Consider the following 13,966-nt stretch of genomic DNA (forward strand, 5'->3'; position numbering starts at 1 on the left):
ATCCATCCATCCATCCAAACCATCCATCCATCCACTCATCCATCCATCCACGCACCCACCCATCCTTCCATCCACCCATCCATCCACCCATCCATCCATCCATCCACCCATCCATCCATCCATCCACCCATCCATCCATCCACCCATCCATCCATCCACCCATCCATCCATCCAAACCATCCATCCATCCACCCATCCATCCATCCACGCACCCACCCATCCTTCCATCCACCCATCCATCCATCCACCCATCCATCCTTCCATCCACCCATCCATCCATCCACGCACCCACCCATCCTTCCATCCACCCATCCATCCATCCATCCACCCATCCATCCATCCATCCATCCACCCATCCTTCCATCCACCCAACCATCCATCCACCCATCCATCCATCCAAACCATCCATCCATCCACCCATCCATCCATCCATCCACGCACCCACCCATCCTTCCATCCACCCATCCATCCATCCATCCACCCATCCATCCATCCATCCATCCATCCATCCATCCATCCATCCACCCATCCATCCATCCACGCACCCACCCATCCTTCCATCCACCCATCCATCCATCCATCCATCCATCCACCCATCCTTCCATCCACCCAACCATCCATCCATCCATCCATCCATCCATCCATCCATCCATCCAAACCATCCATCCATCCACCCATCCATCCATCCACGCACCCACCCATCCTTCCATCCACCCATCCATCCATCCATCCATCCACCCATCCATCCATTCATCCACCCACGCACCCATCCATCCACCAAGCCATCCATCCATCAATCCATTCATCCACCCACCCATCAATCCATCCATCCACGCACCCACCCACCCGTCCATGCACCCACCCACCCATCCATCCATCCATCCACCCACACACCCACCCACCCATCCATCCATCCATCCATCAATCCACCCATCCATCCATCCATCAATCCACCCATCCATCCATCCACCCATCCATCCATCCTTCCACCCATCCATCCACCCATGCACCCATCCATCCAACCATCCATCCTTTATATTACACAATTACAAAAATCCCTTATATTAATCCCTTATAATCCCTTATAGAGGATGTAGAAACAAAGTGACATCAACAGACACTGAGCAGTGTGAATAAGCGAGCGTGTCATATTCACCTGTAATCTGTGCCACTCACTGGACTCCATATGTACGTCCTCTGGGCCTCGTCAATATAGCGCTGAAAATAAACATTAAGCAGCAGATTACCAAACAACCGCAAGATTTTCATTACATATCACACTATTTAAAATCACACATTATTAGTAAGAGGTCATGTGACTCACCTCATCAACAGACTTTACTAGTGTCTTGAATCTCCTCTGTCCAGGTTTGCCATCAATCATTTGACGGCGGATCTAGGAAAGGATAAAGGATTCTTAATAAGCTCATTGTGTTTTACTATTGTGCAGTGTGCTCAAGGATCACATGTTAGTACATTAAATGTGATTTAAAATCTTTCTAGGAAGTCGTTGAGTTTTCCCGTTGCGAAATTTGGTGTCAGTAAGATTTTTAAATGTTTTTGAAAGAAGTCTCATACGCTCACCAAAGGTGCAGTTATTCAATCAAAAATGCAGTAAGATCAATAATATAGTGAAATATTATCATTTAAATTAGTAGCTTCTATTTGAAAATATTTGAAAATATAATGCATTCCTGTGATACATCATTACTCCAGTCAAAAGTCCAAATGAACATTTATTTTGGTATTTTTTATTATATGTCTTTACTGTCATTTAAATAAATAAAAGAACAACCCATCAACCCCCAATCTTACTGACCTCAAATGTTTAAGTGCCATCAAAATTTTAATAAAAAGAAAATCTTTGATTAACAGATGTTTGGGAATTATGTTCCAAGACCAATAAACAATCATTTTCAAGAAACACATCCTACTGGGCTGAATCTCATGTCCGATTAGTTACTTTATGACATTTTAATTATGTATTTGACATATTTGCAGGGAGGACATGTTTCAGAGATGTTCACCTCCTCCTTGTTCTGGTCTGGAAGTTCAGCATCCATGAAGTCCAATGTGACCGGCTCTCTGAAGCTAATGATCTATTAAAATTCATTAGGGAAAAAAAAAAATATATATATATATTACAGTTATGGAGATAAACGTCATTAAAAACTGATATAAAACAAGAGGGCAACATTTAAGATCTTTAAACTACCTTAGGCTGTAGATTGGGGTGTAGCAGAACGTATCCATTGGGATCTATGGCAAACGTGTAACCATTGGCTCCAAGCTGGGTACAGACACACCAATTAATGACTGATGATGATTGAAAGAAAAGGGAGTGAAAAATGATTATTTCACGTACTTTATACCGCGGTGTGAGTTCTTTAATTTCATTGAGGGCGATGTCTACACCCATGACACCGAGAATCAACTGATTCTGAAATAAAGAAACCAGAAGGAAACAAAGGCTGAAAAGTGCAATGAAAAGGACCACAAGGGGGCAGAATTGATATATGATAAAACTACAGGTACGCTAACAGCCAGGAGTCAAAAACAAAAATGGATGAATGCTTCGAGAGTGCACTGTTTGCGCAACAAGCACACTTCTTTATTTTTATGGTTTACATAATGTTGTTGTTGTATATAATTATCGTGGACGCTGTCAAAGTAAAAAGAAATATAGCTTTGGCAAAAAAGCATCTGCAAACGACATAAATTGAAAGGGCAAATAAGGTGAGGAATGAATAATATGCCATATGTGATAGGAATCTAATGCCCTCTCCATTTATCAGTCATACCTCCAGGACAGTTGATCATCCAATGGAAATTACTCATCAATCAATGCACAAGTACAAACGCTACGGATTCAATTCGGAAACATCTAACCAAACATAACCAAGTATATTTTCACCTGGAAATGTTCATATATCATGAAAGCGATTGAACTTAAATAAATGTAACAATATAGCATACAAAACTTCAAAAGTCAAACGGCCTGGTGTATCTTCAAAGTCAAGCCCTATTCAATATGCACTCAACACCGTGAAACATGGCGCTCTCAAACAGTTTGTCAATGTCAGTTAGGGAACATGCTAAGAATTAGGAGTGGAACGTGATCACACTAATAATGCGAAAAAGCCATAATGCAACATTTGTTTCGTCCTGCGGGGTGTGCAAACAAATTACCGGTGGTTCAATTACAGGAAGCTGCTCGCGACTTACTTTGGAGTCCCCGTCAGCGGTGAGATTGAAGACGGGCATTGTGCCGGTAATGACGAGACCCAAACCCTGTAAAAACAAAACAAAATCAAATACAGCAACATCAGATGTTGTTATCGCTGTGATGTGAACTAGAGGAAGGATCTCACAGTACACTGCACACATGAATAAAAGACCGCCTCGTCGTCCAACTCCGAGTAAAATTATATGGTCAATGACAAAGCAAACTAGCTGTGGAGATTCAAATGAGTGCATTCTGGCCATAAAACACAGCCAGTGGCCACCGCTAACAATGCAATCTGAAACGCTTTCTTAGTCTCAAATCAATGGATAACGGGATGCGTTTGTGTGTTTCTTGTAAAGCCCAAACGTGCTAAACAAAACCAAACATTTCTACTTCAACAGTTTATAAACAAACACTTTATTTTACAGCGTCCTTGTTACTAAAGTAATAGCTATAAATTATGCATTATTAAATTCAAATAACTCTAAACCAAATCTTTACTCTATAGTTAGTTATTATTATAAGATTATAATAAAGACACTTTGATGATGTCTTTATTTCCTCTCTGGACAAGGACAGTACACCGTGACCGTACACACATTTACAATGGAGGGACAGAAGATATCTAAAATATCTTAAACTGTGTTCTGAAGATGAACGGCGGTCTTGTGAGCTTGGGACGAGCCATTAACGACATCATTTTCATTTTTGGGTGAACTAACCCTTTAAGTACACTTTATCATTTGAACAACCAGGTTGGCTAGTTTTACTAAGCTATTGATTATAATATTAATTTCAATTGTTTGATTTAAAGGGATAGTTCGTTTTCTCACACAAACCGCTCGTTTCGTGTCTTAGGCCATTAAATTTACGAGTCATTAAATCATGTTTAATTTGGACTTCTCTGTGCATGCTCTTTGAGGTGGTGACCATCAGTGTTGGGTAAGTTACTCTAAAAAAGTAATTAATTACTAGTTACTAATTACCTTTTCAGCAGTGTAATTAGATTACTGTACTAATTACCCTCTCTAAAAAGTATTTAATTACTTTTAATTACTAATTACTTTCAAAATCCCATATCAATCTCAACCAGCTGAATAATACAAGGATAGACATGAGTCTGTCTTAATTCTTTCAAATAAATACTATAAAATTGCATGAATTATCCTAAATCTGACCAAGGTGGAGAAGGTTACATTATAAAAACATACTTTTTAGCATCAGACAATACATTTTGATGTTAAACCCACTATTGTTTTATGTCTGATCTCACACTTTTTTCATACATATTTTACAATAATTCGAGTGCGGTCGTAATATTTAGATTCCTCATAAAATGCATACGAATCGCTGTGAGATCGGATTGATCTATACACAGTATTTACCTCAATTACATCAGAAGTAACTGTAATTAAATTACAGATAAATGAAGAGTAATCCCTTACTTTACATTTTCAAGGGAAAAGTAGTTAAATTACAGTAACTAATTACTTAGTAATTAGTTACACCCAACACTGGTGACCATAGACCTCCATTATACTGACAGACAAGAACAGTTTGACCTAAAAATATCAAAATTGAAACTACTGCAGAAACAAAGGCACCTACATCTTGGATGCCCTTGTGGATGCCTAAAAAATTAATTTCAAAGTGAACAACACTGTAAAAAATATTGATGATTTAACTTAAAAAAGTAAGTAACCTGGTTGCCTTAAAATTTTAAGTTCATTGAACTGGAAAAAGTGAGTTAGTACAATGAAGGAGAATGATTTAATCATCAGAAACTTAAAATTCTCTGTTATCTGAACTAAATAAATTATTTAAGTTGATTTGACAAAAGAAAAAATGTTGTGATTACTACACTGTAAAAAATATTGTTGGTTTAACTTAAAAAAAAAAAAAGTAACCTGGGTTGCCTTAAAATTTTAAGTTGATTGAACTGGAACAATTGAGTTAATACAATGAAGGAGATTAATTTAATCATCAGAAACTCAAAATATCTCAACTAAATATATTATTATAAAGTTGATTTGACAAAAGAAAATATGTTGTGATAACAAATCTTGAAAATATTTTTTTACAGTTTATCTCTTTAACTTGTAATAAACAAACACACAATTCAAGTGGTTTCAGAGTCCGGACAGACCTATGAATTGGCTATATTTCAAACTATTTAATGCAATTTTGAGTTTTTTGCTGCTGCTGATGATGATGAAGATGATTGTAATCTTCCATACCAGAGCATCCTGGTAAACGTTGGTCCACTGCACTTGTTTTGCCCTTTGGCCTGCCAGCACCATTGGCCGTCCCAGAACGTCCAAGTACTCCTGATAATGAAAAAAACAAACAAAAAACAAAAAAAAAACAAAGAATACAACACATATCATAAGAATAGTACTCAAATATAAATTTTACAACAACCATGCCCAGAATCACCAATCAAAACCATCTATTCTCAACAGGTTTCAACTAATAACAGTCTCAAAGCCAGGGAGTCACACCGTCCTCCGCCATAAAGCAAACGACTCAGACTCGCCGCTCCATTACATAAAGCACGCTGTTAAAAGTGTCCGCCCGAGGGGCCAGTGAAGCCAGCTGCACTTCCAGCCGGAACAAATCATCAGAAAGCAGCTTTTAAAGCATATTACAGCTGCTACAAAGCACATTCTCGCTCTGCAGAGGTAGGGGGGTCTGCCACAGGATGACACTTGTCGGATCGCCGTAAGCACGCGTTTATAAGCGACATTTATGACTTCAACACAACACTCTATGGGAGGTTAATCATTTAAAGAAGTGAATAGGCTCAGATTTGATCCCAAAGTCAAAAGAAAAGAAAAAAAAACACACAATTTTTTTAATTAAAGAAAACTGAAATAAATATAAATGAAAGCTTAATAGATTTAAAAAAGTATACTAAACACTATAAATAGCGTCACAATTCCAAATAAATGCTAAAAATAGACTTTATTTTTTAAATTAGTTTCCCCAAACCTTTTGACCAATGAATGTCATGTTTCCTGCCATTCATGATTCTTGATTTTCTAGAGATTGCACTTAATTTAAACATTTAAATGAACTTAGCAAAACTTTAAGTAACTACATAATTGTCTGTGTTTAATTAATTTAATTTTTTTTAAATATTTTATTTTTAACTTTTTGTTTTTACATTTATATTATTTTTTACATTTTATTAACATTTTTTTTTCCAATTTTCATTATATTTTTTTTATAATGAAAAAAATGTTATGTTTTTTTTTTTTTTCAATTTAACCTTGTGAAAAACAATCTTGAAATTACATGAGATTCAACCGAATATTTCACCACCGTAGGTCAACGCTCGGCTTAATAAATGCAGTCTTTCAACTTCAACATCTTTCCACAGCTAACGGAGGGCCAGAAGCTCATGTGTCAGTGTGAAAGCCACTAGCTTGTATAAGTGTGGCCTTTTGATGAAACGACAGCATTAGGCCACTTTTATTTCTCATTGGAACATAGAAGTGCTGACAAGCGTAACCTATTCTATTATTAGCTCACTAAAACACCGTTTAACGTGCCGCGGGGACACATTTCAGCAGAGGCGATGACAGGCGGGAGAAAGGAGGAAGGTAAACAGCGGTGGGTCTGTAATGGTGGTCTGTGGAACGAGAGGATAAAGAGCAGTGACACAGCAGGACGTCACTCAGATTAGCTTGGAGATTTATAGTCTGTCAATAAACATTCAAGAACTCAATCATGAAGGAGCCGCATTCATATTCATATTATTGTTGTTATACTCCATGCCTTCAGCAAGTAGAGTATAAAGTTAAGGCAGTTTTTTCCCTTTGAACAATTTCACAATCATCTCAACAGTAAATATCTGAGTAAGTATTTATTCAAACAGCAAGTGAGTAATTCAAATTAAGCATAAATATATAATATAATAATCCTATTTACACTACCATTTGAAAGTTTGGGGTTCAATAAATTAATAAGTTTACTAAGCAAAACTGTTTAGTAATGTTTAAACATGTTTTTATTTCAAATCAATTCTGTTCTTGATACAAAAATGTATTGCGGTTCCCACAAATGATTAAGCAGCACAATAGTTTAACACTGCAATAAGAAAAGCAACAAATCAGCATATTAGTGATGATATATAAAAATTCAGCTTTGCATCACAGGAATAAATTACATTATAAAATGTACTCAAGTAGAAAACAGTGATTTGAAATTGTAATAATATTTTACAATATTATTGTTTTTACTCTATTTTTCTTACCAAATAAAGTCAGCCTTAGTGAGCAGAAGAGAAAAGAATTCAATAATTTTTTACTGGCTTTTTTGAACTGTAGTGTAAATATATAGTATATAAATATATGCAATTAAATGCAATAAAGATATAGCACATCCACATTACAAAAAGTACTATAGGATACAGTATGAAACAAACATTTCATAAAATAGTATGTTACACTGTTGTCACATGACCTCATTATGTTGATATCACTGTAAAAGCCAATTAGTTCTTATGCAAACTCGTTGCCTTAATTTCATTAAGTAAGCATAACTTAATTGCATCAAGTTATTCTTAAACGGTACTCAAACCAGTCAAGTAATGTTTACAAGGTTTTTCTGAGTAATGAAGGCATAGCCTTCAAAATTTCTGGAAAGAAATTAAGTAAGTTCAACAAATTATTGGACATTAAAGTTAACAAAAAAATTCTTAGTAAGAGCAATGTTAGATTTTACAGTGTATTAAATTCTTTGTATCGTGTGCATCTTGTAAATAGTTAGCATTATTATTTTTTGCACTTTTAATTTAATTTGTATACAATTTGTCTCAACTTCCAGCGGTATTTCAAGCTGCAATCACTGTAAAAAAAAAATATTTTCAAGATTTGTTATCCCAACATTTTTTCTTTTGTCAAATCAACTTAAATAATTTATTTAGTTGAGCCAACTTATTATTTTGAGTTTCTGATGATTAAGTCAATCTCCTTCATTGTATTAACTCACTTTTTCCATTTTAAGGCAACCAGCTTACTTACTTTTTTAAGTTAAACCAACAATATTTTTTTACAGTGATGCATACTGGGAACAACAATTTTGAACAAATACTCGAGTACATTCCAAGTAAGGTCAACATTTAGCGTATTCTTGTTCAGTACACACAAAGTAATAATAAACAATTTCCTTTCGCAAGGCGGATTTCTTCTTCTTTCCCCCCCCCCCCCCCACCAGATTTGCCGTGGATGTGTGGTTATGTGTGTGACAGAAGAGGAAGCACAGGTGTGTGGACGCTGATGTCCATATATACAGTTAGGAGCACACACCTGTCTCACGCAGGCTATTAGAATAAGTGGCAGTTCTCTGAATAAAATTACACTCAGGCTAATGGAACAGCTGATGGTCTATTCAGGCTCCCGTGGGGAGGTTAGACGCAGCCGAGAGGAGGCGACAGGAATGAATAAAGCAGAGTTGGATTGGAAAAAGAGGAGAAAAGATAGCAAAAGGTGATAGAGAGTACAGAGTAGATAAAGAAGAAAGGCTGTGAAAGTGAAGAGCACACGGAATAATCACAGGGAAGATGTGGGGAAATTGGACCGACTGCTTTCGGAGAAGAGCGATGTTATTGCGGCGGGTTTCGGGAAAGATTGCTGGAGGATAATGAAAACTGTACGGAAGTGGATTAGAGAAATCACAGTCCCATTTGAATCTTATTGATGCTAAATATAGAAGTCTCTATCGCTCTATCCGTTCCTCCATCTTTATAGTTCTGCTCTCTAGCGTGACATACATATCTCGAAATTGTGATAACATCATTGTGCTTCAAAGCTCATGAAGCAGAATGAACCTAACGTGAACTGGATTCATGTACAGAGGCGTTATTAAAACGGCTCTGAAATCTGATTGGCTGGCACAGCCACTTTTGAAGTAGAGATGTGCACTGTTTATTGTGATTATTAATTTCAATGTCTCACTATTATCTCTCATGCTGTTGCTGTTTTATTAAAGCAACGAGCCACTCAAAAACACGCACGACAGATTCAGTAAGATTTTTTAATGGATCGAAAGCCACCAATGCTGCATTTATTTGAACAAAAATCAGTAATATTGTGGAATATTACTATAGATATAAATATATTTAGGTGTTCAGGCACGAAGTGCTGAAAACCTATTGTATTTGCTAGAAAGAAAAAAAAAATCCCCTAAAACGCATCGTGCAGCCCAAACCGTAAGGGCTGGAGCTCTGAAACTTTGTCAGATGGTAGGGCCTCGAATTGTGGAGAAGCTATCAGAGTATGACCCCGATTGGCCCGTAGGTGGCGCTACAGCAACCAAAAGTACTAAATTGCTCATAACTCCTAGACCGTTTGACTTAGCTTCAATGTTTTTACACCACTGTAATCCCTGGCTCAAGACGGACACGATGTATATCTCGGATTTCCATTTGGAGCAAAACAAAATTTGTTATTTTGGTTTTTGTCCAAAACCCACTTTTGCGAACTAGTCCCTGGTTTTTTGCCCGATCGGGACCAAACCAGTCTAGGCCTATTCTCTGGACTCTCTAGATCAATAATTATCGAAAAAAAGTTGAAATTTTGCATTTGGTTGGCTGTAACAGGCTCATTTAGATAGTGGTCTGTGGCAAAATTCAGTCAAAAGCCCCTAAATCCCCCCCAAAAAAGTCACAACTTCACAAAAATCGGTGAGCATATGTGTCCTAACATGGTTAGGAAGCATGCAAAAAAAAGCCCCCAAATCCCCCCCAAAAAGTGTATATCTCGGATTTGTATATCTCAAAGCTATCAGAGTACGAGGTGCATAGGTGCATAGGTGGATAGGTGGCGCTACAGCAACCAAAGTTCCTCCGCAAAGCTCCGTGAGGATCGGATTATAGGTGGCCAATGAGTGGTGTTGTACTGCCCACTGCTGTTTAAATTTTTTTTTTCACAATACTCAACTATAATTCATAGTATAACTTTATCAATTCAATCTTTTAACATTTACAACCACATATAGTAAAAAATGACTATTATCCTGCAGTTGAAAATGAGTGTGTGAACTAAACTGTAGTAAATCATATTTTAACATTTTAAATTATGATAAATCATATTGGAACATGGTTAATTATGTAATATCAAGCTGAAATGTAGTATATCATGATAAATCATGCCTGCTACATACAACTTAATGTCTTTTGATGCTTTTGTGCTTAAATGCCTTAAAGACCTGAACACCGATAAATGCTGCTTGCAGCTTTAATTTAAAATGTATTTACGCTGAATTTTAGCATCATTCCTCCAATGATAATCAATTCTGCCGATTTGCTGCTCAAGACACTTTTCTGCTTAAGATTTTGGTGGAAACCATAACATATTCTTTTCATGTGTAATGCTATAAAGGTATCCTTTCTCAATAGACATATTTATTTCTTTTAAAGTGTACTGAAATAAGAAGCGGTGGAAATGACTAACCTGTGTGTTGATTCTAATGGCTCCAATGGAAGGGATCTCGAAGTAGTAACCTGTTCAGAAATAAACACACACCAATAACAGGGTTGGTTAATGTGGACATATTTGCTCTGCACCAAAACATAATAATCTGACTTAATAGGGAACAACTTTAGGGGTTTGAATGTGTGCTACTGACATGAATGCACTTCAAAATAATATTAAAATACCTTGTTTTGACAAGAGTCAAAAGCTGTTTTAATAAATTACTTTTTATAGCGATCCCGGAAATCAAATTTAGTGCAATTATTGTAATGAAATTGCTGAATATAAATGTAGTTTGTGCAGCACTTAAAGGAACTGAAGACAAACTAACCAAGTGCTACGCAGATGTGCTGTGTTTTGTGTGTGTGTCTCATTGAGTATTCAGAGATGGTGCTTCAGAGCTGATTATTGAGAGAATGGACACACCGGCAGGGTCAACACGGTGTATTAGAGATGAGAGTGTCTGACTTTCACTTCAAATTTCTACTTCAAACTTCACTTACAGCCATTTTCACTTATGTATGTATGGATAAATGCATGTATACATGTATGTATGTATGTATTGTATGCATGTATGGATATATTTGTGTATCTTTATGGATAATTTTCTGATTGTTACAATCCAATCTGACTTCTCATCTATAATGTTGCCTGAATCGTAATCATACACTGTTGTTGCCATTGGCTTGGCTTGCTTAGTTGGGGACATTAAATGTGACATTTAATTTAATATTCAACAATAATATTGATCTGCCTTCATTGACACTGAGCTGGACGATAACATCACGGTTTTCTTCAGAGCCTAATATTTCTCATTTATATACATAGATTTACAATTAATCATTTAGCTGACGCGACTTCAGAGGTCAGAGGTCGCACGCCTCTGGAGCAACTAGGGGTTAAGTGTCTTGCTCAGGGGCACATTGGTGTCTCACAGTGGATTCGAACCCGAGTCTCTCACACCAAAGGCATGTGTCTTATCCACTGCGCCATCACCACCCATATATAAATGAACTAAATAACTTTTTTACAACAAAAATGAAACATCACTGAACTTACTTAAAGGAGTAGTTCACTTTTAAGAAAACTTTTGCTGATAATTTACTCACCCCCATGTCATCCAAGATGTCCATGTCTTTCTTTCTTCAGTCGAAAAGAAATTAAGGTTTTTGATGAAAACATTCCAGGATTTTCTCCATATAATGGACTTCAATGGGAACCAAACGGTTCAAGGTCCAAAAGACGGTTTCAGTGCAAACTGCAAACTGTTTAAAGGGCTTTAAACGATTCCAGACGATGAATAAGGGTCTTATCAAGCGAAACGATCGCTCATTTAAAAGAAAAATAACAAAGTTTAAGTTTTATAAGCTCAAATGCTCGCCTTGCCCTGTTCTGTGATGAGCGTTCGTGACTCTCCTGTTCAAACTCGTTCATTGAAATGAACGAATCTTTTTTCGAGTCATGACTCAAAGGGTCCTAGATAAGACCATTATTCATCGTCTTCAGCTGCACTGAAACTGTCTTTTGGACCTTGAACTCTTTGGTTCCCATTGAAGTCCATTATATGGAGAAAATCCTGTATTTCTTTTCGGCTGAAGAAAGAAAGACGTGGACATCTTGGATGACACGGGGGTGAGTAAATTATCAGCAAAATGGACTGGACTGTGACGCTATTTTATTCTGGAAACATATTTTGTTGCATTATCTCTGTAAAGCTGCTTTGAAACAATCTATATTGTAAAAAGCGGCATATAAATAAATGTGACTTGAAATAACTCAACTATGTATGTATGCATGTATGGATAGATTCAGATTTAGATATTTTCTAAACAGGTACCATGTGTTTTTCTAACTATCTGTGGGATGAATACAAATTGAAATCATTCAAACAAGAAATGGGTTCAGCTTTCGCTCAATGTGCCATTATTGCAGTAAAGGTCATTGAACAATTTCAGTCTTGATAACTTCAGGACCAACACTTGCAGCTCATTTGAGCTGAAACCATCATTAACATAGAGGTTGTGTGTAGAGTTCAAATCACCAGAGGACATCAGTGTCTAAAAAATGGGCCAGCATGATACGTCTGTGGGTTTCTTGCTATCCATTATCAAGATTAACCCTTTCCCTGCAGACACTTAATAATAAAACATGTTTATAATTTTTTAAATAAAAAATGAAAGCAGAAGTTTTTGTCAAAACGGACTTATTTTTCTTTTACTAAACGTTTTACTAAATGTTAACTAAATGGTAAATTTAATATTAATATTTTTTTCCTTCCTCTAATCGAATCGTTTTAAACACAATATACTTTTTTTTTAAAGTTATACTCAAAACTGAGGGACGAATCAAAATGAGTTTCCATGGAAATTGCCATCATGTCACAAATGTTGGATTAGATAAAGCGTAACTGGTGTTGAAGCCGGAACGTCCCTTTCAGAAGGCGACGGCCCCTAAAATGACTGCAGATAAGGGAGTCAAATCCAGTTCAGCTAATGAATCAGAAATAATTTAAAAGTCTTTAGAAGCGTATCAAAGTCAAGAGAATTAGAGTGTAAAAACTAAAACTAAAAAAAAAAAAGTGTTCAGAAGATGTCTGAGGGTCAAACCAATCACCACAGCAGAAAGAATCTAATCAAATCAATGCGAATCAAAGAGACTCTGATTCAGTGGCGGCCATATGAGACTTTGTTTGTGTCAGTGGAGTGTGAACGAGCTCACTGAGAGACAGCCGGTGGAGTGACAACACACACTAAGCCGTGTCAAACAAACATGTCTCTCATTGTTGCCGCAAGTCTGATCCCTTGACTTGGTCATGATTACAAAACGCCGAATCCATTTGTCTCCGATGTTCAAACAAAACAATAAGACGCAGACAATCCGATGCAATCCGTCCTGACAAGCTAGTCAAAGAGCGCTCTGCATATGTTCGGAGAAGGAAACCTGTGTTTTTTTTTTTAATGCTGTTTTTGAACCAATCGAGCGACGCCTGCGAATGCTTTCAGTCAGATATGGTGTCGTACACGTATTCTACAGCAAAGGGAGAGATGTGGTCTTTGTGAGGGTGTCAGGGGCGTTCCTCTGTGTCTTTGTGATACGGGCGAGCGAAATGAAAGCCAGTCCGCTGAGAACGGCGTCTTGCTAGCTGTGCCAGACTCCGTCCCCTCACTGCCAGTCATTACAGCTGAGAACATGGCCGCACAGAGGGCTAATCCTTAAGTGGAAGCGCTTTTGGCTGGAGACGCCGAGAAGTTGCGAGCGCGGT

The 13,966-nt window shown here is 37.1% G+C and overlaps 1 protein-coding gene across 2 annotated transcripts in view; it reads right to left on the minus strand.

Annotated features, from left to right (window-relative positions):
- cacna2d2a (calcium voltage-gated channel auxiliary subunit alpha2delta 2a) overlaps positions 1–13,966 on the minus strand; it is a 228,055-nt gene that overhangs the window by 23,782 nt on the left and 190,307 nt on the right. For both annotated transcript variants that reach the window (XM_039692870.2, XM_039692869.2), the window contains exons 14-21: positions 10,684–10,733; positions 5,464–5,553; positions 3,226–3,291; positions 2,366–2,440; positions 2,216–2,290; positions 2,028–2,099; positions 1,325–1,396; positions 1,157–1,218 (exon numbers count right to left, since the gene is read on the minus strand). In XM_039692870.2, the coding sequence (XP_039548804.2) occupies positions 1,157–1,218; positions 1,325–1,396; positions 2,028–2,099; positions 2,216–2,290; positions 2,366–2,440; positions 3,226–3,291; positions 5,464–5,553; positions 10,684–10,733 (562 nt within the window). The remainder of the gene's footprint in view (positions 1–1,156; positions 1,219–1,324; positions 1,397–2,027; positions 2,100–2,215; positions 2,291–2,365; positions 2,441–3,225; positions 3,292–5,463; positions 5,554–10,683; positions 10,734–13,966) is intronic.

The sequence above is a fragment of the Pimephales promelas genome, chromosome 8 (assembly GCF_988280905.1).
Source record: "Pimephales promelas chromosome 8, fPimPro1.hap1.1, whole genome shotgun sequence".
Taxonomy (NCBI): domain Eukaryota; kingdom Metazoa; phylum Chordata; class Actinopteri; order Cypriniformes; family Leuciscidae; genus Pimephales; species Pimephales promelas.